This window comes from Schistocerca serialis, chromosome 7 (genome assembly GCF_023864345.2).
Source record: "Schistocerca serialis cubense isolate TAMUIC-IGC-003099 chromosome 7, iqSchSeri2.2, whole genome shotgun sequence".
Lineage (NCBI taxonomy): Eukaryota > Metazoa > Arthropoda > Insecta > Orthoptera > Acrididae > Schistocerca > Schistocerca serialis.
Window position 1 is genome coordinate 355,597,215 of NC_064644.1, and position 27,555 is coordinate 355,624,769.

The 27,555-nt window shown below is 42.5% G+C and overlaps 1 protein-coding gene across 2 annotated transcripts in view; it reads left to right on the top strand.

The window, feature by feature from the left end:
* LOC126412681 (myrosinase 1-like) overlaps positions 1-27,555 on the top strand; it is a 189,013-nt gene that overhangs the window by 155,724 nt on the left and 5,734 nt on the right. For both annotated transcript variants that reach the window (XM_050082388.1, XM_050082387.1), the window contains exons 12-13: positions 2,119-2,270; positions 22,551-22,724. In XM_050082388.1, the coding sequence (XP_049938345.1) occupies positions 2,119-2,270; positions 22,551-22,724 (326 nt within the window). The remainder of the gene's footprint in view (positions 1-2,118; positions 2,271-22,550; positions 22,725-27,555) is intronic.

The window sequence follows — 27,555 nt, forward strand, 5'->3', positions numbered from 1 at the left end:
TCCTCTAGAGTAAGTACAAGGGACTACACGTGTTGTGTTATGGTAGTATTTGTAATCAGACCATGTGGCTGGCGTGTGACCAGGAACTCTGAAATAATTCAGAATTACACTTGCGTGGGTATTCATTAAAGTCAGAAAAATGAGATCTAACGTTTTAACGCAGCCACGGATTGATAATCTTTGACTGAGAACCATGTGGTTGTCTGGTGGTCGCAATACAGTCCAACATTCAAGAGGAACCTGCATTTAAAATAAGAAAAGTCCAACATATACCATTACACGGATAATGAGGACATGCAAACACATTACAAGTAACAGACACCACGGAATTACAAGTTTAATTATCTTCCTCTCAAGAAAAAGCATTACTAACGAAACTGCATAAAACGTGTGAATTTATCCCAAAAAACTATAATAAACAATATTCGCAAAATCTTTGTATAATTTCTCTAAAGAGCTGTACCAAATTAAATTAAAACTCAAACCGAACTGTTCTAGCCGAATGCTTTGTCCATGATGGTAGAGTAGTGCTCGCAGAAGTTCGTTCATCACCTACCAAGACCCACCACAAACTGTGTCGTGTCTTCCTTGTCCGGCTGTACGTGACACTTGAGAGTCGGTAGTAGGTAAAGATCCGATGCCAACTAGGCCTGGATATCTCGCTTAACGGAACTTCCACCCCCTGTAACTCACCAATGTCTCTAAGGCTAGGCTGGCACTGCAAAGCTATGACGCTACAAAAACTCTACAAAATCCTCTGACGACACACACACGCACACAGGGAAGAGGTGCGAAGTACAACTGACTAACAGAAAAAAAACTTAACACAGACGTAATCGCCTTTCACGAGAGGCTCAGTGCTGATGTGGCAATGAAAAATGCAAACAACAGAGCTAGTCGCTGTCAGCATGTCAAAGCTCAATTGCACTAAATATTCATGAAACGGGGCTTCAGACCACATCCAAGTAGAGAAGCAGTAACAACAGATGGAACCAGTCAGGAGAACACATTGACTTCAAACATCGACTAGACTCTAGATGTCACCGTCAGGGACATTTCAAAACTTCTAAACCTCCTCATGTTGACTGATGGTGATATAATTATGGGGTGGAAACATGGAGGAACGACAACAGCTAAACCACAGCTAGGCAGACTTCATATACTGAAGGCCACGTACCACCTAGTTTTGCAGAGAGTGGTTGAAAAAAAAAGTCACATGAAGACAGCACAAGGAATCACTTGCGAGTTCTAAAGTGCTACCAGCAATGCAGATGGCAGTAACATTGCACCGGAAGCTAAAAATAATTGTGTACAATGACCGACCAACTCTTCATAAAAACATATCTCTGCTGCCAGCGTTAAGTGAAGTGTAAAGACTGACATCGCCAAGGACAGTGGAAACGAGTGATTTGGGGTGATGAATCACATTTTCTCATGTGGCAATCCGATGGAAGAGTTTGAATGTGGCGAACACTGAGAGAACGATACTTGCTTTCATGTGTAGTTCCAACAGTGAAGTTCGGAGGAGGTGATTTAAGTGATTACAGTGCGGTCCCCTTATTGCGGTTAAGAAAACACTAAGTGCAGAAGAATATGAACACAGTTTAGACGATTATGTATTGCGTGCATTAGAGGAAACTGTTCGTAGCCGATGGTTGATTGTGTCAACATCCTGTCATAATGCAGCACATGTGAGGCAAATGTAGGCAGTAAAATTCCTGAAGTGAATGGCCTGCCCAGAGTCCCGAAATGACTCCAGTCGAATGAGTCAGAACGTCGACTTGCTTCAGATTCCAGAGTCCAACATCAGTGCATCTCTGGTTTCGGCTCTTGGGGAAGAATGGGGTGCTGTTCCTCCACAGACATTCAGACACCTCACTGAAAGTGTCCACAACAGAGTTGAAGCCGGCTTATTAATTTCCACTGACAAGTGTAGGTTTTCCCAACACGAACGTGTAACTGCTACGAAGTCATATCTCGTGACATAAATTCGGTCTCAACAAACACTTGGCTGGAACTACCGTACATTTCATTCCTGTCGGTAGGTGAAGGAATCAGAGATTGTCCAAGCACAGACACTTCCACCAACTAATGAGGCCACGTTGCTTTTCTTTGCAGGGACAAGTACGGCTTGTACCAAGTCAACATGAGTGATCCACAGCGCACAAGGACACCTAAGGCTTCTGCGAGCTTTGTGAAGAAGATTTATCAATCGCAGACGGTGCCACTGGAATACTTCAGTGCTGACACATCTGACTTGAACTCAATTTGTAAGTCCAAATTTGCATCTATATATTTTACAAATTCGACAGAGAAGCTATCCTCTGTTCTCCTCCATAATATGCTTTACTGTTATCAGTCCTTATGTTACAGTCAAATATTAGGGTTCAATATTCCGTCAACAATAAGATAAATAGAGAGGGGAGCAAAAGGTCGATTTTTTTAGAGATTAAGGGTTTTGCCAGTAATTGAACATACAGTGATAAAAATGTATCACAACATCCGCATAGCAGATCTTTTCAAGAGCCAGTTCGCTTATCAGATAAAATCATAAATGAACTATAGCTGTACTGTAACATGAGATAAGAAATAATGTACATAACTGACTACACCGATTATCGACTGATGATAATGCTCTTCATTTTGCTTGTCCAGACTGTCCTCAGTCATGATGCAAATACGGAAAAGGTCATGCTACTGGAGTTCCTTATCACCACAAAAATTCTATTCCAGTGCCTGTTATGGAAGAAATTAAACCCATATGCACAGACTTGGGATGTTAGAGACTTGAGGCCTTTTTGATCTTGTCAGAAAATTTCATGGTTGTATCACAATCAAAATAAGAAGTTCAATAACATCGTATCGATTCATGTCTGTAAGAATTTATTTGGTGGAAGAAAACCTTCGAAATTAGGGTCATTATTTTATTTAAAGATGGTCGTTTGGATAGCTTACAGTCTCTGGTAAAGCTTGGTATTGTTCCTTGTGTTAGTATCAGCAACGGTAGTTAACTTCTGGATGAAGTGCGAATATGCAAAGTTCAGTATTTAATACCAAGAATACAAGTGCAGCAGGAAAAAGAAAGCCTCTAAGAGAGGACGAAAAATCCAAATGACCCTGATTACTCTGCAGGATATACTTGATTACGAAATTAATTTCTCAATGTTTATAATAACTTCTTTAATCACATTTCCTAGCACTTGACATTTTCAATGTTAAACCACTAAATTATACAAAACTTTTTAAATATGCTATACAATAGTTAAAATGAGTCAACAACTGGAATCATAAGAAGAAGTGGCTTATTCTCTGAATCAGAGACAGTCATATGAAATTTCTGTACTTTAAAATGGCTTAAGAGCAAAAATTGATACAGACTATACCAATAACAAAGAACATTTAATATAGTTCAGCGAACTAACCATGCATGCTGAAAACAGCTGTCAAAATTTCAGAGTCCTAGCTGCTTCAGTTACAGAGATTAAGCTACAGTCACCGGCAATTCACGGGACCCCTCCTCGTCTCTTCGTTGTGCTGAACTGCACAGAATATAACATGCGAAGACACGAACACCAACATACTATCTAGAGGCACGAAGAAAAACATTTTCAGACTGTTTTAGATCATGTTCGGGAGTTTGATGAGGTTGATTAATTTACCTCTGATGTCTATCTGTTGTGTTGAATAAACTAACGAAGAAACACTATTTAGCATACACTGCACTGATAGAAATTACAACTTATCATGATAGCGTCACAAAAAGTCTTTTCGTAATGGGATAGCGATTTGCAGATATACAGATGGCGATAGTATCTCGTACACAAGGTATAAAAGGGCAGTGCTTTGGCGGAGCTGTCATTTGTTCTCAGCTGATTCATGCTAAAAGGTTTCCGACGTGATTACGGCCGCACGACGTGAATTAACAGACTCTGAACGCTCAATGCCAGTTAGAGCTAGACGCATGGGACATTCCACTTCGGAAACTGTTAGCGAATTCAGTATTTCACTATCCACAGTGTCAAGAGTGTGGCGATAATACCAAATTTCAGGCATTATCTCTCACTTCAGGCAATACAGTAGTCGATGGCCTTCACTTAATGATCGAGAGCAGCAGCGTCTGCGTAGAGTTGTCGGTGCTAACAGACAAGCAACACTGCATGAAAGATCCGCAGAAATCAATGTGGGACATACGACGAGCGTTGCCGATAGATCAGTGCAGCAAAATTTGTCATTACTGGGCTATGGCAGCGCCACTCCTGGGCTCGTCACCATATCGGTTGGACCCTAGATGGCTAGAAACCTGGCCTGGTCAGATGAGTCCCATTATCAGTTGATAAGAGCTGATGGTACGGTTCGAGTGTGGTGCAGACCCCACGAAGCCGTGGACGCAAGTTGTCTGCAAGGCATTGTGCAAGCTGGTGGCGGTTCCATAATGGTGTTGTCTGTATTTACATGGAACGGCCTGGACCATCTGGTCCAATTGAACCGATCATTGACTGGAAATGGTTACGTTCGGCTAATTGGAGACACTTTTGAGCCATTCACGGACTTCACGTTCCCAAACAACGATGGAATTTTTTATTGATTGTAATGCGGCGTGTCACTGGGGCACAGTTCTTCGGGACAGTGTTGAAGAACATTCTGGGCAATTCGCGGGCCTTCGAACGAATGATTTGGCCATCCGCTACTTTGATGCGGCCAGCCCTGGATTCCTCTCCTGTAACAACCTCTTCATTTCAAACTAGCACTTGCAACGTAGTTCCTCAATTATTTGCTGGATGTGTGCCACTCTCTGTCTTTCTCTACAGTTTTTACCCTCTAAAGCTCCCTCTAGAACCACGGAACTTATTCCGTGATGTCTTAACAGATGATCTAGCATCGTGCCCCACCTTCTAGACAGTGTTTTCCATATGTTCCTTTCCTCGTCGATTGTGCGGAGAACCTTCTCGTTGCATACCTTAGCAGTGAATCTAATTTTCTACATTCTCCTGCAGCACCAGATCTCAAATGCTTCTATTTTCCTCTAGCCCAGTTTTCCCACAGTCCAATGTGTCACTACCATACAGTGCCGTGCTAAAAACGTCATTCTCAGAAAGTTCTACCTCAAATTTAGGCTTATGTTTGATATTGGTAGCCTTCTCTTGGCCGGGAACGCCCCTTTTATCAATGCTTGCCTGCTTCCTCTGTCCTCCTTGCCTCGTCCATCATGGATATTTTGCTGCCTAGATAGCAGAACTCAGTAACTTCATCTACTTGGTGATCACCAATCCTGATGTTAAGTTTCTCGCTGCTCTTATTTCTGCTACTTCTCGTTAATTTCATTTTTCTTCGATTTACTCTCAATCCTTCTTCTGTGCTCGTTAGACTATGCATTCCACTCAGCAGCACCTGTAATTCTTCTTAATTCTTCTTCACTTTCATGTAGGATAGAAATATCATCAGCGAATCTCATCATTGAATCCTTTCACCCTGAATTTAATTCCACTCTTGAACCGCTCCTTTATTTAAGTCATCACTTCTTCGATGTATAAACTGAACAACAGGGGAAAAAGACTACCTTTCTCTCTTATACCGTTTTTAATCCACAAACTTTGTTCTTGGTCTTTCACTCTCTACTGTTCATTCTTGGCTCTTGCACATGTTTTATGTTAACCGTCTTTCCCTATAGCTTACCCTTATTTTTTTCAGAATTTCGAACCTCTTGCTCCATTTGACACTGTCGAATGCTTTTTCCAGGTCGAAAATTCTTCTAAATGCGACATGATTTTTCCTTAACCTTGCTCCCATTAATAACCGCGATACCAGAACTGCCTCTCTGGTGCCTTTATCTTTGCGAAAGCCAAACTGATAGTCATCTAACATATCCTCAAATTTCTTTTCCATTCTTCTGTATATTATTCTTTCCAGCAACTTGGATGCATGAGCTGTTAAGATGATTGTGCGGTAATTGTCGCACTTGTTAGCTGCTGCAAACTTCGGAATTATGTTGATGACGTTTCTCACAAAGTCATATGATGTATCACCACTCTCATACATTATACACACCAACCTGAATAGTCGTTTTGCAATTATGGACGGCCATAGAGGCTGCATGGCGCAGTATTTCTGCAGAGCACTTCCAACGGCTACTTGAGTCCATGCCGCAGCGAGTTGCTGCACTACGCCGGAAAAATGGAGGTCTGACACATTATTAGGACGTATTCCATGACATGTGTCACATCAATGCATATCTCGTGACTATAAGAACTAAGTAAGAGATATTAGCTCGAATACGGCGCCTTACAGCAGTTTTTTACCACATGTTGTACAGCTCGCGAAAGAATCATAAAAAGAAGTAGAAGATCCAATCAATAAATAACAGGAAAACATGAATAAAAACTACAAAACTTTGACAAAGTTTAAGCTTATTTGATGTTGTTTGGCGGTGTCCTTGAACTACTTGAGCTGTCAGATAGCGATGGCACTCATACCTCACGAACGGCATGCTACGAATGAGCGAAACAAGATGGCGGAAGCACTGTAGCTTTGCACCAACGTAGAGCAGCAGAGTGTCATTAGATTTCTGTTAGCTGAAGGGTTGAAACCAATCGAAATTCACTGCCGGATGGCAGTCGGATGTTTGAGTCGAATGTAAATGTGCAAGTGGACACGTAAGTTCAAAATGGCTCTGAGCACTATGGGACTTAACATCTGAGGTCATCAGTCCCCTAGAACTTAGAACTACTTAAACCTAACTAACCCAAGGATATCACACACACCCATGCCCGAGGCAGGATTCGAACCAGCGCCCGTAGCGGTCGCGCAGTTCCAAGTAAGTTCAAACGGGTTGTAATAAGTGTTGAAGTTCTCCACGCCTGGGACGCTCTGTCTGTGTATTAATAGAGAACAACACTGCTAGAGCTCATGAGTTGATACGGGAGAACAAGCGTATCTTAGTGAGTAATATGGCAGGAACGATGAATATTAGTGTCAGATCAGCCCACTTATTATTCATGACGTACTGATGTTAAAGAAAGTGTGTGTGAGGTGGGTTCCAAAACATTTTACATCAAAAATTAAAAAAAGACACGTGGATGTGTGTAGGGAGATCTGAAGTTCATCTGCTTGCCCATCCAACCCAACCACTCCCCCCCCCCCCCTCCCCCACCCTCCCCCCTATTCACCGGATTTGGCATCTTCAGATTACCACATTAGTAACCTTCTGAAACAAGCTCTAGTGGCTCAGGGGTCGCTGATGATGAGGAAGTCTAGCCAGCAGGGCATACCTGGTTAACAAAGGTCCCAAGAATTCTTTGCACGTGGAACTGACAAAATTGTCCAGCGGCGACATAAGTGAATTGAACTTCACGGAAGTTACTCTGAAAAATAAGTAAGTGTTGTATACCAGTCACGTAATAGATTCTTTACAAAAATATCCGATTTTTTATTGAATGGGTCTTGTATATGCTCGAGTATGGAATCACTCCTACAGATGTTTTTCATTCGTTACATGTGTAACTGAGACAGCAAGGTGAGTGGCTGATACTGGTACACTGCAAGGTTCGTCATACTCTGTACTTCGGTTCATGAAGTACTTATGTGAATGTGCTTATGTGAATGTAAACACAGAACCACTGCACTGTGTTTTGGAACGTGAGCCCTCCCTTCTACAGCTATAACAGTGCGTCATCCGAATACATCTGAGGAATTGGTCTGTTTTTCCCATAGTGATCCGCATGCCTATTGGAAGGTATTTCCCGCATACAGGTTGAATCCGAACTCCACAGACTAAATTTGAGAGGTTGTTCTGGGTCATTATATGAGAATTTTTATCTCAGGGATCCTTTCTCTGCAGTGGCTCGTTCCGGTGTGTTACCCTCTTGCCTTTGATTCTGTGAAAATACCTTCACTGCAGTGAAATAAAGACTGTAACACGCAATCACGAAAACGTACAGCAATCCTCAGTACAGTGATCTGATTGCTTTTTCCACTGCATTCATTAAACTCAGGAACCCTAGTACCAGTTGACATCGAAGTTTTTCGCAGCGGCATACTTGTATAAAATCTTCTCCCTGATCAGACTGCGTCATATCGGAATGAAACTCGAGCTTTCGAAGATTAAGATCAAAATTCTTCACCAGGAGATGACTGTCTTCCAGGAGCAAACTCTGCCGTCCTTCATAGTGGAATACGAGCTTTCATTGGAGTCGACATCATCTGGAGGGCAGGACTCGAATGTACAAATGCAAGGAACTGATAATAGGTAGTATGGCCCCCTTCTTGACTGGGTCATGCTTGAGGGCCGAAAAGGGAAAGGAGACTAAAGCCAGCGTCAATTCTTCCTTTAAGAGTTACGATTTTTCGTTGCAAAGACATCTAGTCAACCGTAGAAGAATAACCAATAGCATTTTTTTTCTATTTTGCTAAGGGCCTCAAGCAAATTTGGGTGCATATTACGAAAAATATGTTATTACAGTAGTTTTCCGATCCCCGCAGAGGAACAAGGATTTGCTGCGTCCAGTGATTTGAGAGTACCTGATGTGTACAATGTGCCATACGAATACGCCGAAAATTATGTAAGGCAGAAAATCCGCATCGTAGCCGAGCGCTGCACTGAAGATAAACGGCATATCAAACAGCTACAGAATTCTTGGGCTATCAGCGTTGGCGGAACACGGCCTTACAGAAGGGAACAATATAAACTTACAGAAAATGGAGGCCCTCTACCACTCATCGATCTACTGAGATTCCGTAATAAAAGAAGCGGTAGAAATTCATATGAGCAGCAACAGTTTCAAGAGAGGAGGAGGTTATAACTTGAGTGATGGCTGGAGACGATCATTTGAGACGGAGCACCTTCAAATAAATACAGCAAAAAATCATAATTCTTAAGGGGAGACCTCATGGTCCCCGTTCCCCTTCCGCCTCTCAATCTTATCCCAGTGGGGGAGGGAAGAGCATACTACTGCACTACCGATTTGCTCATACGAATACGACCCTCCATATGACATCGCCGCCAAAAGAAGCTCGAACTATAGGTGATGTCACCCTAATAATCACCACCCTGAACACCACTTAGGCAGCAAACTTCGCTCTCGACAAACAGACGCCTCCTGACGAAGGAGATGGAGCTAATCTTCGAAAGCTCGAGCTTTCACTCCGATTTGGCGCGGTCTAAATACCTCGTCGGTTTTATGCCATATACCAGCAGCACAGACTGTGAGTGATCGGAACAAGTTAGTTACCAAACGAGACATTGTATTGTATGTTAACCGGGGACCTAGAAACGACGGAGAGGCGCCGTCCCCGCCGCAGCCGCAGTGGTTCACAACCCCACGACGACTACTGCAGTCCACTTCACCCCTCCGCCGCCCCACACCGAACTCAGGGTTATTGTACGGGTCGGGCCCCGGTGGACCCAGCAGGGAACGTCTCACACCAGACGAGTGTAACCCGTGGTGTACGTCTACGTGGAGAACTTGTTTGCGCAGCAATCGCCGACATAGTGGAACTGAGGCGGAATAAGGTGAACCAGCCCGCATTCGCCGAGGCAGATGGAAAACCGCCTAAAAACCATCCACAGACTGGCCGGTTCAACGGACCTCGACGCAAATCCGCCGGGCGGATTCGTGCCGGGGACCAGGCGCTCCTTCCCACCCGGAAAGCCGTGCGTTGTACTGCACGGCCAACCGGGCGGGCAAACGAGACATACTACACATACCGTCGACATTTGTACAATTCTTCAGATATTTTCAGTGCAGGACAGATTCATGGATAAATGAGGGTAAGAAATCAAACGAAATGCAATAACTCCATATCAGACCAATGGATATCACAGGACTCATATAACAGAACGCTAAGAAATTATCAATGAACGATATTCGCTGTAGATCGGTTTCATCCTGTCAGATTCCAGTTGCAGTCTTCGTACCTGTCCTAGTGTTCAAGACTGTTTGCAACATTAATTCAAGTGTTTGTTTCCGTTACACATCATGACACCTTATTGTGCACAGAAAAAATTTAGTGTGTGAGATTTTACAGTTCCTCTAGGATAGGGTGACCAAACGTCCCGGAAAACCGGTGTCCCGAAAATTTGTTTCGGGACGCTCAAAAGTCCCGGAATTCAGTTTTTAAATATATTTCGTGAAACTTTCTCAAATTTTTGGGATTTCGCTATATTAAAGGAAATACAACACAAGAAACTAATATATTTTAGCTTATTTGTCAAAAACCTCCATTGTCCCATACTAGTAATCACAGTATCAGTATTGATACACTCGGGCAATAATTTACTTTGAGCGGTACTTTGGCCAACAAGTAGTAAGTTGTATTATTGTAACAGAGCTATGAAACCGTCCGATTGTCGCGCCACTTACTCACACACTCATTGTCAGAACAGTGTAGTAGTTGATGTTTTGTCAGACACACTGCAACAGTTTTTTCTCATATTAGTGGTATTATTGCTGCAGTACTGTGAAACGCAATGCCGAAACGTGCCTGCAAGTTCAGTGACCGTTATTCCAAGGAATGGAATTTCATTAAGAAAGGTCGTTTTGATTACGAAGCAGAGTGTTCCGTATGTAACTGTTTTATTAGAATAAGTCATGGTGGACGTTCCGACATAGTTGATCACATCAGGTCAAAGAAACACATTAACAGATACAGTGCACCGAGCTGCAATAAAACTCTACAAAATTAGTTTGTGAGACATCAGTCAAGTGAAGCGACGAAAGTTCGAGCAGCCGAGCTTACACTAGCCTACCACACGGTAAAACATCACCAAACTTATAGATCTAGTGATTGTACTAATAAGCTTAACAGCATTATGTTTGATGATTCTTCCATTGCAAAAAAGTTTAGTTCAGGAAGAACTAAGTGTCAGCCTTAGTGAAAGGAGTTATTTCTCCCCAGAGTGTAAAGGAAAGCCTTGAACACATCAAAAAGTCTTCTTTCTACGGGATGTCCACTGATGCCAGCTAAAATAGTCCCTTTTGTTGTTCAGTTTTTCGATATTAACCAAGGAATTCAGACCAAACTTTTGAAGGTGAGTTCCCTACCTAATGAAACATCTGACGAAGTTACAAGATTTTGTATGAATACTATCGAAATGTTTGATCTTGAGAAAAATAAATGTGTGGCATTTTGTGGAGACAACACTAACACAAAGTTTGGTGGTTAAAAAGACAAAGCAAATGCAACGTATTTACCAAATTAAAGGCAACATTGCATGAAAACGTTGAAGGCATAGGGTGCCCTGCACATGTTTTACACAATAGTGTGGACATCTGCTGACAGTTTAAGCTGTGATGTTGAAACTATCGTCATGAAGGTATACTCACACTTTTACATATATACTGTTAGAACAGAGAGGCTTAAGGAGTTCTGTGATTATGTGGGAATTGAATATATGAATGTAATGTGTCACTCGAAAATTCGCTGGTTATCACTGTTTCCAGCAGTTGAAAGAGTAATCCACCTGTTTGAACCGTTAAAAGATTTTTTCCTAAATGAAGACAAAGCCCTCAAAATATTGGTTCAGTTTTTCAGTAACCCTTCAAGTGAAGCCTACTTATGGTTCATTCACAGTCAGCTTAGCACTTTGCAGCATGGGATAAAGGAAATTGAGGGAAGCACGAAAAGTGTAATAGAGATAAATGATGTTTTGAAAAATACTCTGGAAACTGTTACTAAGAAGAGAGAACAGCAGTTCATTTCTTTTAATGTTAAATCTGTCCTTAAAAGAGCAGAAGTATCAGAAGCAGCGCAAAGGAGTTTTAGAGAAGAAGTTAACAAGTTTTATGACACTTGTGTAGAATATCTCAGCAAGTGGAGCGCCTCATATTTACCCTCATCACCGGTGTTTGATTGGATGTTGCTGAAGAGAGTGCCAAAATGGGAAAGTGTTCTTATTTGAAGAGTAAAGAGATTGAAATCGGTGATTCCATTTTCTTTGATCAATTCGGCATACTGACAAATTTTGTTAAAGAAAGTCTTCACAAATGAAATGATGAAAAAAAAAACACCATTTGAATGTCATGAGAAGTGGGTGAGTTTTTTTAAAAGCTGTGACTGTCTTCAGCATTGATCTGAGTTGGTAATAATTGCAAGGTATTTATTTGCAATCCCAGACCATAATGTCAACGTGGAAAGAATATTTTCGTTCATGAATATCCAGTGGACTGATGAAAGAAACAGAATGGAGGTGGACTCTCTTGAAGCAATCCTGCAGATCCTGTACAACTACAAAATGGATTGTGCCGAGTTTTATCACTGTGTCTCAAAGAACAAAGACATGATCAAGAAGGCTGAAGGCAGTGAAAAATACCCTTTTCTCCAAGGACAGTCAATTCCATCTACAAGTGCTCAGTAATATTAAAGCTCATGTTAATATTAATTGATTAAAATTTGAATGGCTGTAAAATCGTAATACATTTCTTTATTACTGTATGCGTTTGTTAAATGTCATTAATTATACAGATAATCTAGATTATATCAATCTTTTGTATCCTTTTTTAGTTATAGTAACAGGGTTAACAAAATGTATCAACAAAACATTAATATTTAAAATTAAGAAACCTGGGTACATGTGGAATGAGGTGTCCATTGGCACCAGGGTGAATGTGTCCCGGTTTTCACCGAAAATAATTTGGTCACCCTACTCTAGGGAATCATTGTTGGGAAAACGAACAAAATGCCAAAACGGTGTTGACAAAAACTTAGTTCAAAACCAAAGGAATATTTAAATTCTTGAACTCAGTGGGACGACGTAGTGCTTACACTCTGGACTCACATTCAAGAAAAATCAGGTTCAAATCCCCCTACGGCCACACTGTCTCGCTTTCTCATTTAGCCAGATAGACACAGTGTACGTAGTTACAGCCAGTCTCAATGATGGAACAGTCTACCTCTGAAAACTATTATGCTAATTAAGCAAATGCATATCTGAGCCGGTTTTAGGACCTGATGATGGTCTGATATCGATCGTCTCTAATAAAGTGTGTAGTTAAAGGTGTGCATTGCATAATGCAGTCCTTAACATTCGTTGAAGCTGTACGATACCACCTCTATAAAATATTTCTAAATTCAAGGATCTCCGTCAGTTGTCAGTGAACTTGGAGAAGACACTGGAATCTCAAACGGTTCGCATCATAAAATTTTAATTAAAATAAATTAACGTGGGTCGAAATTTAGCAAAGATTGTAGCTCATTTTATAATCGAATTATTAAACAAATATCGAGCGAAAATTTGCAATGAACCCCATGATGAAGCTGTCGATGATGACACATTCATGCAAAGAATCTGAGCAGGAGGCTACTGTTAGGTTCATTGGCAAGATATTCAGACACCACTAATTTGTCGTAGAATCTCTATGCCCGACGAGAGAATGACATTCTCGAGCCGATCTCGAAGTGATGTTCACAATCCTTTTAGTTTGTCACTTTTGATTTGTGTCTCAAGGTGTAACAGTCAACAGTCATCACTGTTCAGACATTTATAAAAGCTTGCACCAGAAAAATCACAAACAGAGTTGAAACTAAAGAGCTCATGGTTCATTCGGCGTGAGAGCACGCCTAGTACTTTCCTCCTGCAGTCACCCTGCTGCACAGATGTCACTCCATTTGACTTTGTCTAGTTTCAGAATCTAAAATCAATGCTAAAAGGATGGTAATACGACACGAGACGTGTTTCGCTTTTATATGCAAAGGATGTTCTGTAAAACTGGAAATTTGTGGTAAGGTCTTATGGGACCGACTGCTGAGGCCATCGGTCCCTAAGCTTACACACTACTTAATCTAACTTAAACTATCTTACGCTAAGGACAACACACACACCCATCCCCGAAGGAGGACTCGAACCTCCGACGGGGGGAGCCGCGCGGACCGTGACAAAAGACCGCACGGCTAAGGATGTTTTGTGGTTGTTCTAGGAATATAGATACATAATATGTTTGTACAGTTGGGTTTTTATAAATTAAAACCGGCATTTCTTTATAACGTTGGCGCGCAATTTACTTAACTTGCTTCTGCCTCAAGTTTACACGTTCTGCAAACACTTCCTTTTCTTTCGTTGTTAGGGTAGGTTCCGGTCGAAAGGAACTTGGTTGTACCTTCAGTCTTGGCCGGTTTTCGCCGTTTTGGAAACCATTATTTTTACTCTGCATTGGCGTTGCTTCCACTTCACGTCACATGGCAGAACTCAATGGAATAGAACTGCAGTTACCGAGCGCACGCGGGCGTTTGTGTGTGTGTGTGAGTGTGTGTTTGAGAGAGAGAGAGAGAGAGAGAGCGTAAGCGTGTGTGTGTGTGTGTGTGTGTGTGTGTGTGTGTGTTCAAAACGGTTCAAATGGCTTTAAGGTCATCAGTCGCCCAGATTTAGAACTACTTAAACCTAAGCACATCACACACATCCATGCCCGAGGCAGTATTCAAACCTGCGACCGCAGCAGCAGCGCGGTTCCGGACTGAAGCGCCTAGAACCGCTCGTAAACAGCGGCAGACTGTAGCTGTGTGTGTGTGTGTGTGTGTGTGTGTGTGTGTGTGTGTGTGTGTACGAGTGGAGGGGAGAGAGAGAGAGAGGGGGGGGGGGGAAGGGCAGAGAGAAAAAATGTATATGTGTGTCTCAATTAGGGAAAATGTCTTATATGTTCAGCCGAGATTTGATTGGAGAGGGAGAGGCTAGCGGTTCTAGTTTTTTGGGTGGAATGTGGGGTCGGAATAGTGGAATAGTTATTATAGGGAAGGCATCTGGGAGATGAGGTAGTAATGAATGGGAACTGAGCAAGGGGTGGTAGTTGGTGAGTTGATATACGTAGAGCTGTGGTCATATGTTTATTCTCTTCCTGTTGACATCTTTCCTCTATTCAGTCTGTGTTGCTCCGATCTTCTTCTTTGTTTTTCCTCTTGGTCAATTTGTCATTTGTGAATTTTGGAACTGAAGATTTCACGGTTTTGGACATCTTCTGGAGTAAGACTTGCCAGTTTCAGGTTAGTTTTGATCTCGTCAACTCATTCCATCGTGATCATTTTGGAATCACTCCTATTGTGAAATAAGTCGAATATTTATTTTGTAAGTCTGTCTGGGTTCATTCTTTTAATGTCTCCGTAGAATCTTAATCGTCTTTTTCTAAACTCACTATGGATATTTGGGTAATGTTTGATTTACATAATGCTAATGAGTGTGTATTGTTCGCCTACAAGTCTTAGGCCTACAATTTTTCTTACGATTTTGCATTCTTTTTCTTAATGTTTTCAAAGTCTGTTTTCCTGTTCAAAACAAATTGTTTGCGTGGATAGACACATTCTGGATTACGTTCTGTACTATAATGGCTTAGCTTTGTGTGCTTGGAGATACATTTCCTGATTGCTTTCTACATATTCTGGTGTTTGATTTCATTACATTTAATACCACAACACTCATATAGTGTTTCAGTTGCCTGGACTACCCTTTCATTCTTGTAAGTGAAACCAGTCTGTAGTACTTATATTAGTAGCTGTAGCACTAAAGCAATGGTGTACAATCGGGCTACACAACCCTGTCCCCCACCCCCCGCCGAGGGCAGCCCCCTACCCCAGGGGTACGTGATGAAACCCCCATCTCCTGGGATAAGGCGAAGTTAAAATAAGCATTATAAGCACATCAGTTCTTCGTTTCAACACTGAAACAGATTAATATATCCCTGTAGGTTAAGTTGTTCCAGATGAATGTATCGAACTGATGCATGCTGGAGCTCCAAAACTGGGCATAAAGTTCACTTAAGGGAACATGAAGAAGAATGGAACATTGCCAAATTTTAGCGACTGTTTACATTGCGTTTTAGTGAAAAGGTGTGATGACGTCGCTTAATTTGAAAATCATCTGAATCCCTTTCACAAAGGAGTGGTCCAACCTGGCATGTGGAAACCTAACCTGAATTTCTTCATACAGAAAGTACACGTCGACAGAAAATCACTGTCAGAATTTTTGCTGCTAGGGCTCACCGCAAGCATTTTTACAAAAATATTGGTCACTCGCTTGTGCCTCACGAAGAAACGCTTATAACAACAGTTTTTATAGCCCTTCCTATCTTGCACGTAAATCGGCGTATAATAAACTGACACAGTCACTGACAAGAGAACGTAGCGCCACATGGCCCAAAGTCGAAAGTGCACACACGCCAATTTTAAGCACTTAAATCATACCAAAAATGTCTCAAATCATTTAATCTTTGAATAACTTACGGATCATATCGTCGGCTATAGTGTTGCTGACGTAATCTTTACACAAGCGACTAGCAGACGAAAGAAAATCAAGACATGTTACATTACAGACGACTTATATCAGTCGACGCTGTAATATGTTGATATGAAATATTTTATAACAATTTCTGTAGCACAGCTCTCATGCCAATTTTTGATTAATGTATATTTACTAACAATGAAACACATCCTTTTTTATTTCCAGAAGTCGTCACAGAAGTGTGAAGTGTCTACTAGGTGACGAAAACAAATATTTCCCTTACACAAAGCACACATGAGAAAGGACAATTTAATGCGTTTAAGCATGTCACAGTAATTATTAGTCTTATTTAGACAGAACAGGTGTGGAGTAAGAAATGGTCGTTGCCGTTTTCTGCCTACTGTGCTGAGCACCAGATATACTTGATCAAATTCGTAATTTCGTGATACAAACAGACAATGCACAAGTGACTAAAGTGTAAAAATACTATTCTGCTGCAGAAATAACAAAGAACGATCAGAAATAATATTGCTTTCCAGTGCCTAAAAATTTGTTTATGAGAGGCTGAATCTTTTAGCTGTCGCCCTAAGACGGATGTGATGTTATGTTCGGGCCAAGAGTCCAAGAAAATCAATGAATTATTTGCTACAACTAGTAAGAAAACGTTTCGCTTTAATATTGAGAATTATTCTCTTCCATTTTTCCAGATTTTGCTACGTCGATTATGAAATTTTTGCTGCTAAACAGCCTTTTTTTTGTCCCAATATGCCTTGGGGTTCCTAAGGTAGGTATAAAGCTGTGGAAACAGTAATCCACTGATACTTATCACTGGATTTGTTATATACAAAATAATGTGTCACGTCATTCATCAACTGCACAAGCGACTTTGTCTTTCTTTCGCTCGAAATGATAAAGAGCTGTTTATACGCACTTGTTGAACAAAACCTGACTGGCTTTATACACAGTACTTCAGGGGATAACAAGAAGCTTAATCTTTACGTCAGCTACGAATTTCTCTATTGTGTTACCTTTCAATCACATCTCCCTTACAAATTTCTTGAAGTAAACTTGCTAATTTCGCTACTTTGTTTTCCATATAATTTTGTGAATCTGTTTAACTAGGTCGAACAAAGTGTTAATTTCACAATTTCACTTGAAATTCAGAGGAACCAGTCACGTAATTGTGCAATGACTTTCACGAGCAGTTCTAAATCTTTCCAGTAGTTTTTCTTTCATAATTTTGTTAATTTCAATTTGGTATATATTTCGTACATTGCTTAAATTTTTGTTCTATTTATACAATTCACACACAGATTTTTCAAAATGGAGTCAACCAAACACTGCTTAACTTCAAGAGTTTTCTTCCTCCTTCGTTTAACCAAAAAATTTACAGCCGTCACTTTGACGCTCAAAGCCATTACCGTACATGTTTTCGTAAAGCTAGGGAAGTACCGTTTTTTGTTCTGGACTTTAATTAGCACAACAATCACCGTTCGAACAACAGTTTACGGAATCGTCAGTTATTTCATGTTTCTTGTAATATTTCCGTAATTTCTGGCAAAATTTCGACATCATTTAAATGAATGTTCAGGAAATTAATTAATAAATAATATATACGGAGGTCTTGAGAAAAAATAGATGGTTTCCATTGCATACTACGTTCTTCATGTTTCATCTTTGCAACGTTGAACACATTAATTGGATTACACATTACTGTGAAACTCTGGAACCTGCGCAAAGATAAATGCTATTAGCTCGCATATAAGAAGAAAACACAAAGGAAATTAATTCACTTTTATCTCCATTGTTAGCACTTACCAACAACACAAAGGCAACTGCTAATTATCATGGATATTAAATGAGTTGCAAAATCAAATGAATAATAACTGCAAACAGTTGTGTCAGAGAAGCTATCAATGGCGACTGAAATTCACCTTACAAATTAGGATCGCGTTCTGCTATGCTACCTGTTTACCATTAAGGTGTAAGCCAAGGCTCGCCGTGTTGCGCATGCGCCGTCTGCCGCATCTACCGCAGGGGTTGTGCATTCCTGTAGCAACCTAGCGAGCTACGTATGTGGCAATTTTCAACCTTTTTTTTTTTTAAAGAAAAGTTGGAATGAGTCTTTACAGTTAAAATTTTACATTGTTTTTCTGTCGGTGTAGTCTTTCTGTATAAAAAGCTTCTGGACATATTATAACATGGCTGGACAGTCAGCACTCCGCCGGCGGCCCCGTCGCGTCCTCGCACCGGCTTCTGTCCTGGCTGTTGGACGCTGCCTCCAGCGCCGCCCCATGCCCTGCCCAACGACGTTGCCCCCCACCCCCAGAAGGGAAAAAAAAGGGTGTGATGTGAGGTAATGAAATCTCTCAAACTCAGAGACTGCTTAAAAACAATTAAAACATCAGAAGGAAGCGTCGGAGACTAGCGTCAGTCGGTTGTTTCATTAAGTGAAATCACTCAAACCTGAGAAGAAAATGAAAAAATTCAAGTTGGTTGTCTCATTCGATCTCAAAATCCCGCAGAATGAAAAAACAATCGACTTGACAAGCGTTTGTTAAAACTGGTCATTCGTCTGATCGCTATCGATTAGGCGGATCTTTTCCATTGATCGACGGTTGTGCCACTGCTGCAGTAATTGAGGATGTCGTCGAGTCAACACTTGAAATCGTAGTGGCTCTCTGCTGCGGAGCCCCATCAAAGCAGCACTTGAGCAACTGAACAGCATCGCCGTTTACAAGACGCTCATTCCCAGACGCCGGACAATAACAATCTGTCAGTCCCCTTTGCAGCTCTTGTCTCCACTAGAATGATTCTTCTTCCCTCTAACCTCTGCTTATAACCTAAACTGATCATAAATATCCGGACACACATTAGTGGATATTAATATGGGTAGGGCCACGCTTCGCCTCTATAACAGCTTCAGCTCTTCTGGGGACACCCTCGATGAAGTGCCTGAATGTCTATCGGGAAGAGGGCATCTCATTCTTTCTCAAAAGCGAAACCGGACACTGGAGCCTGGAGTGGGCATTCTAACTTATCCCAAAGACGTTTCAATGGGTTCAGGTCAGAACTCTGGGTATTTCAAGGAACTTATCGTCCACAAACCATTGTCTCACAGATGCTGCTTTACGACAGGGTGCATTGTCGTGCTGATATATTTATCATCCTTGAACTGGTCCTCTACTGTAAGCAGTACACAAGGCCGAAAAATGTTTTCATACCCTTTCAAATTTCACATTTTCTGAAGTGCAATAAAGGGTCCACACCCCAACCACGAAGAACACTATCTCACAGTGTCACGATCTATTCTGTGCTTTGCTTTTGGCACTACACACAGTTATGATTGTGCTAGCTAAACTTCTGGTAACACTTTGGGATTCACAACCGATTGCTTCCGCTGATTTCATGCGATTTTTTACCGTCACGCTGCGCAATGTTCGACGTTCCCTGCATGAGGGAAGTGGTAAGGTGTGAAGGGGTAGTGGTCAGGCGGAAAATGAAGAGGGGGAAGTGGGAATGGAAAGAGAGATGGGGAGGAGGATATCGTCAAAGGAAAGTAGAAGGATGACACGGTTATAGAGAGGGGGTAGAGGAAATGGACGATGAGAGGGGGTTGAGAAGATGAAGGGACAGAGATTGGGGATGAGGAGATAGATGGATAGAGGTGGTTGGATGTGGTGGACAGGCTGACAAAGGAAGAGGTGGATAGACTCACAAAGGAAAAGGTGGACAGACTGACAAACGTAGAGGTGGACATAGAGAGAGGATTATGAGCTGTGTTCAGTATACGAATATGTGACGAATGTATGTTGGTGAAGTCGCGGAAAAAGGCTAGTATATACACTGCCGGAAGAAATTAGTACGCCGAGAAAGAAGATTTCGATTTTGAACCAATGACAGCATGTGCCACCTGGAGGATAGCAGATGTACTAATAATGGTTTAAACGTCTTCCGCCAGCAGATAACATAGTGGCATACCTACCAGAGCGCCCTCTGTATCTACCTTTAACAGGGAATGCTTACAGACAGAAGGGTCAGTTTGGTGCAAACGTGTGAAGCAAGCAGGCAACCATTCCACGGAGACGCACTCCTGCTTCCTATAGCGAAATGAGTGCGTTTCAACGGGGTACAATTCTGGCCTTCGGAGTGGCGGGATGGTCCTTTCAGAGAACTGCCACACAAGATGAAAGTGCTGCGTCAGTTGTGCAACGATTTTGGTATCAGTGGTCACTTCTCACACCCGTAGACGAGGTTCTGAGCATACACGCAGCGCAGACGCTCATCAAGACCATAGTATTGTAAGGACCGCAGTGGCAAATTGTACAGCTGTCACAGCGCAGATAGGGCTTGTGCGCCCAGACGCGTCAAACAGTCAACACAAACTGTTGCGAAGCGATTTTTAGCAGTGCACGCACACCTCTGGCCCATATTCCATTTACGCAGCAGTATCAACATGCCCAAGTCCACTGGTGCCGTAAAAGGATGATAGAATGGCGCACTCTGGTGTTCAACGATGAAAGCAGATTCTGCCTGTACGCAATTGATAGTCGTTTGCACATACGATGAAGAATTCGTTCGTTTAAGGAACACTAACCCCGTCCCAGGCATTATGGCCTGGGGAGCAACCATCTACAACTCTTGTTCAACTTTGCTGTTTATGGTGGGGACGCTAACTATCGCTCGGTACATGCAGAATGTTGTTAGACATGATCTATGGCCGTTCTTGTATCAGGATGGTGGTATATTGTTCCAACAGGATAATGCTCTCTCACACACTGTCCCTGAAACTCCGCAGGACGTGCAACAAATTCCCTGACTAGCACAATCTCCAGACTTGTCTCCAGTAGAGCACGCGTGGGATATGATGGGACGAGAAGTGACTTGTGCGACTCGTTAACCAGCAAGTCTTACTGAACTACGTGAACAGGTCGAGCAGGAATCGTATAACGTATCCCAGGACAGTATTCACCATCTGTACAATCGACTCGATGCCGGAGTCAGCACCCACATTGCTGCCCACGAAGGTTAAACCACGTACTAATGTGGGTGTTTCAGCACGGGTCGGTATCTAGTACCACAGAACCGCTTTCGCACATACATATATATGCACTCAAGAGCCAAAGCAAGTGATACACATTCGTGTGGAAGTGCCGCAACACGACGTGCCATGGACTCGACTAATGTCTGAAGTAGTGCTGGAGGAAATTGACACGATGAACCCTGCAGGGCTGTCCATAAATCCGTAAGAGTACGAGGAGGTGATGGAGTTCTCTTCTGAACAGCTCGTTGCTAGGCAACCCAGATACGCTCTATAATGTTCATGTCTGGGGAGTTTGGTGGTCAGCGGAAGTGTTTAAACTCAGAAGAGTGTTCCTCAAGCAGTTATGTAACAATTCTGGACGTGTGGGGTGCCGCATTGTCCTGCTGGAATTGCCCAAGTCTGTCGGAGTGCACAATGGACATGAATGGATGTAGATGATCAGACAGGACGCTTAGCTGCGTGTCATCCGTCAGAGTCGTATCTCGACGTATCAGGGGTCCCATATTCGTCCAACTGCTCACGCCCCACACAATTACATAGCCTTCACTAGCTTGAACATGCAGGGTCTGGCATGCAGGGTCCATGTATTCATGACATTGTCTCCATACCAATACGCGTCTATCCGTTCGATACAATTTGAAACGAGACCCGCCCGACCAGGCAACATGTTTCCAGTCATCGACATTCCAATGTCGGTATCAACGGGCGCAGTTGAAGTATGAAGCCTTGTGTCGTCAAGGGCACACACGTAGGGCTTCGTTTCCGAAAGCCCACATCGACGATGTTTCGTTGAATGAGTCACACGCTAACACTTGTTGATGGCCCAGAATTGAAATCTGCTGTAATTTGCGGAAGTGTTGCACTTCTGTCACATTGAACGATTCTCTTCAATCGCCGTTGGCTCATTTCTTGCATGATCTTTTTCCGGCCGCAACGGTGTCGGAGATCTGGTATTTTACCGGATTCCTGATATTCACGGTACACTCGTGAAATGGTCGTACGGGAAAATCCTCACTACATCGCTACCTCGGAGATGCTGTGTCCCATCGCTCTTGCACCGACTATAACACCAAACTCACTTAAACTTAATAACCCGCCATTGTAGCAGCAGTAACCGATCTAACAACTGCGCCAGACACATGTTGTCTTACACTGGCGTTGCCGACCGCAGCACAGTACTCTGCCTCTTCACGCATTTCTGTATTTGAATATTCATGCCTACACCAGTGCCTTTGGCTCTTCAGTGTATGTTCACACACAAGTGTTTACACCACACTCTGTCAGTGAAAGACCTTTTCGTTCCATGTACAGGTTACACGGCGGTTAATGGAGACACATCCTCCAATCGTCTCCTGCACAACACAGCCGGCGCCGGCGTACGTGTGGAGCACCAGAGGACTCGCCATTCCAAGAAAGCAGGAAAGCAGCAGCAGCAGAGGCGCCGACTGCAGCAGCCGCGGCAAAAGCAGGCTCGCGCCCCACATGGTGAGCTCAAAACACGGTCTCCTGACACCACATCTAACAAATCAGTCGCAAACAGTTGTGCGTCACATTTGGATGAATTACTCGTTGGTACCATACGGAAAGAAAACTGCAGTTGTAAGAGTCGAAGGACGTGAAAGGGCGGTAATGGGTCAGAATGGAGTGAGGCTGGGGTGTAGTTTTTCCCGGTGCCGTCCAGCCTGTAAACTGGGCAAGTAATAAAGGGAACGAAGGAAAAATCTGGAATTTAATTTCAGGGAGAAGAAAAAAACTTCATGGATTGCCGATGACACTGTAATTTTACCAGAGATGGCAACGGATTTGGAAGAACAGTTGAACGAATTGAAGGGGGTGCTAAAAATGGGTTATGAGCCGAACATCAACAAAAGTAAATCAAGGATAATGGAATGTAGTCAAATTAAATCAGAGCAATTAGGTTAGTAAATCTTATAATAAAACAGTAAATGAGTTTTGCTATTTGGGCAGCAAAATAGCTGATGATCGCGTAAGTACAGCGGATGTAAAATGCAGACTTCTTCCCAGAAGAAAAGCTTTTCTGGAAAAGAGGAATTTACAAGCATTTAGCATGGGAAACTACCCATCGCACCCCCCTCACATTTAGTGGTAAGAGGGCCCAGTGGACAGCATGAAAAAAGCTGAACACAGATCAAGCATGGAAACAGGAAGAAGGTGTATTGGACTGTGCAAAAAAGCAAAATAGAAACAATGAATGTTCCAAGAATAATAAGTGCAATATAGGGCAGCATTTATGAAAAACGTTGCGGTTAATTGGTTGCCGCGCGGGATAACCGCGCAGTGTGAGCCGCCGTGTCACAGTTCGCGCGACCCCCCCGTCGGAGGTTCAAGCCCTCCCTCGGGCATGGATGTGCGTGTTGTTCTTGGCGTAAGTTAGTTTATGTTACTCGTACATTAAACATTAAGTAGTGTGTAAGCCTAGGGACCGATGACCTCAGCAGTTTGGTCCCATAGGAACTTACCACAAATTTCCAAATTTGCTGGCACGGTTGCTCAGCGTGTTTAGTCACAGAGCCGGCTGGTCTCTGTCATAAAAAACTGAGTCAATGGATCAGCAGCGAACTTCATCGGATGTAATTTGACGTCCACTACGACCAAATACAACGAACAAAATACAAAACGAAAGAAAAAGTGGTTGCGGTGTTGGACAACCAAGCGGGAGAGCTGTGTTCAAACCTCCTTCGCGCCAGTTTTTTTTCCGCTGTTCGCTTTATTAAAATTTCTGTCTGTGTCGTGTTGTAACGTCCGTTTGCAACAGCAACAACTAAGGTAGGGGCCTATAATGACAGCTGATTCTGCACAACTACTCTATTAGTAGTTGAAAGGAAGTGGCTTTCGAATAGGAACCGCAAGCTTTTGTTGACAAGGTACCAAGTCAACCGAATCCTCCACCGGAAAACAAGTCTCGTGTGTAATACACGGCTTTAGTGACAGTATGTGTATCATGTGATAGGAATCTCTTATCGACGCACCTACTTTGTACGCCTGGTGATTGAGTGAGATATGCCTCCTTGGCCGCTATAGGTGTTCGTATGAATGTGGTAAAAGTAAATGTCGTGTGATAAGGGCCTCCCATCGGGTAGACAGTTCGCCGGGTTCAAGTCTTTCGATTTGACGCCACTTCGGCGACTTGAGCGTCGATGGGGATGAAATGATGATGATTAGGACAACACAACAGCAAGTCCCTGAGCGGTCAATCTCCGACCCAGCCGGGAATCGAGCCCGGGCTCTTAATATTGACATTCTGTCGCGCTGACCACTCAGCTACCGAGGGCGGACGTATGAATGTGGTCACGCCCAAGGAAATGGTGAAAAAATAATAGTTTGTCACATAAGCTGCAACAAGTGAACGCAACACTTCCACAATCACACAGTTTCTCTGTGCTCTGTCAAAACATACGTTTTTAACGTTTTTGAAGTTGCGATCCGTTTTGGAAGTTTTGACTCTTGAATACCTTTGTTGTAACATCGTTCACGCCCGTTTATTTGTTGTTTTCATTTCTGTGAGATGTCTGTATGTACCTCACCTGTTCTCACTATTTATCACATTTACTTGCAAGGGTAACGTGTTCTTACCACACGGCACACATTCCACAACCAATATATAGTATGACAACTACCAAGGCTACAGGAAGAGAACGAACATTTCAGTGACCGGACGGACAGTTCATAATATTGTGGGAAAGAAAACACGAGGAGTTTTGAATACAGCTCGCCTGCTTGGCAGTCCAACCTGTTACCATTTACCCAAGACGTCGTTGCTGTTTCAACCTCCTCTTTATTGCACTTCTTGTTCTTGGATCCTTCACTATTTGTATTTCGCCTTTTTTTCTTATTTCAGTACGCCTTCTTCCTGTTTTCATGGTTGATCTCTGGTTTTTGACAGGCTATCCACTGGACTATCTTATCACTAAATCTGAGGGGGTGTGATGGTGAGTTTCCCTTGTAAGATAAATGTTTTGAAGAACTTTTCTGAAGATATTTGTCTGGAATGTAGTCTTGTAGGAATTTTTTTTAAATGAAGTGCTACAGAAGAATGCTGAAGATTAAATGGGTAGACAGCGTTGAGTATGAGAAGGTACTGAATTGAATGAAGGAAAAAATTTCTGGCACAACATAAACAGAAGAAGCGACCGGTTGATAGGCCATCAAAGGATCGTCAGTTTGGCGATGGAGGGAACTTTGGGTGGAAAGAATTGTAGATGGAAACCAAGTAAGTAGGTTGAAATGGTTGCAGGTTGCAGTAGTTACTGGGAGATGAGGAGACTTGAACAGGATATGCTAGCATTAACAGCTGCGTCAGAACAGCCCTTGGACTGAAGACTAAAACAACAACAACGTTCGCCATTGAGAGAAATCGACAATTGTCGCGTAAGTCCTGATCACTACGAGCATAACTACTCGAAGTGCTGCTGAATAGTAACATTTCATAATCCGGATTTGCAACCTGTAGTTGGAATGTGACTCCCCATTTCGAGGACACTGTTTTTTCAAGTTCCACATGAGAAATAGACTTATGAGCTGAATATCATAGAAAGAGACAGTGTGAATGTGGTTTGATAACTCTGATAAATTTCCATGGAAGAATAGAACATTTCTGTTGAGCTTTCATGATTAGTAAGCTTGATTATTCCAAGGATCACATAAAGATTTACAACAATGTACAGCGTAGATATAAAGATTTACAACAATGTACAGCGTAGTTCATTGTTGACAGTTCTGAATTGGTCTGTGTGTCAGCTGCGATTGGAAATGAACGAAACCGAATTTCGGGCTCCTATTAAACATTTTCATTTGAAAGGTTGTACTGCCGCACAAATCAAAACAGAATTGGATGAAGTTCACGCGGATTATGCACCATCGTTGAGCACCATTTAATTTAGGGTTAACGAATATAAACATTGCTGGACTAGCACCGAAGACAAAGCGCGCTCCGGCGGTGCAATTCAGGTCACTACAAAGGAAACCATAAACAAAATTCACGATATGTATAGCAATGCAAGACCGCAAAAAAAAAAAAAAAATTGTGAAGCTGCTGAGACTGTAGGCATCTCAACTGAGAGAGTGCGTGACATCCCGCATGGACAATCCAATTGCCTGTGCGAGGTGGGTCCTGCCATTGCTCACAGCCGACCAAAAGGGCATCCGGCACATCTGAATATAGTGTATGGCTTTGTTTAATAGCAATTCGCGAGGCTTTTTACTCCGATTTGTGATTTTAGATGAAACGTGGATCCATCGCTGCACAGCAGAGTCAAAACATGTCAAAACAAAGGCTGGTGAAAGTCCATCGAAAAAGGCCGACTGTTTTGTCAGCTGGTACAGAGACAGCCACTGGTTTTGTGATTCCCAAGGAACGATCCTCATAGATTACTTGGAAAAAGGCAGAACTATAACTGGACTCAAATATGCTTCATTTTTTGAGCGTTTGAAACATGCTTTGCCTGTAAAAAGACCCAGATTGGCACGAAAACTGTGCCCTTTCAGCAGGATAATGATCATCCCACAAATCAGTGATAACCTTGCCGAAAGTGCATGAATACGGCTTTTAATTGGTTCCTCATATACGCTGTTTACCAGGCATAGCGCAGCGCGGGGTAGCCGCGCGGTCTCAGGGGTCTTGTCACGGTCTGGGGCGGCTCCCGCGCGTCGGAGGTTCGAGTCCTCCCTCGGGCATGGGTGTCTGTATTGTCCTTAGCGTAAGTTAGTTTAAGTTAGATTAAATAGTGCGTAAGCTTAGGGACCGATGACCTCAGCAGTTTGGTCCCATAAGACCTTCCCAAAATTTCCAGCCTTAGCCGAAAGTGACATTTTCCTCTTTCCTGACTTGAAACTTTGACTTGCTGCGAAGGAACCAGTGGGATGAAAAAGCTGGAGGATCCCTGCCAAGTGTAAATCCTTCACAGGAAATTATATCGGGAAGTGAGTTGTTTGTGAAATCAAGTTCCATACAGTAAAGCTGCATACCCTCGGCTGTAGTTTCCCCTTGCTTTCAGCCGTTCGCAGTACCAGCACACCAATGTTATAGAGTTGAGCAAGCAGTAAAGGAAACAAAAGAAAATTAGGAGTAGGTACATATTAAAATCCATGGAAAAGAAATAAAAACTTTGAGATTCGCCGATGACATTGTAATTCTGTCAGAGACAGCAAAGAACTTGGAAGAGCAGTTGAACGGAATGGACAGTGTCTTGAAAGCAGGGTATAAGATGAGCATCAACAATAGCAAAACGAGGATAATGGAATGTAGTCGAATTAAATTGGGTGATGCAGAGTGTACTAGATTAGGAAATGAGACACT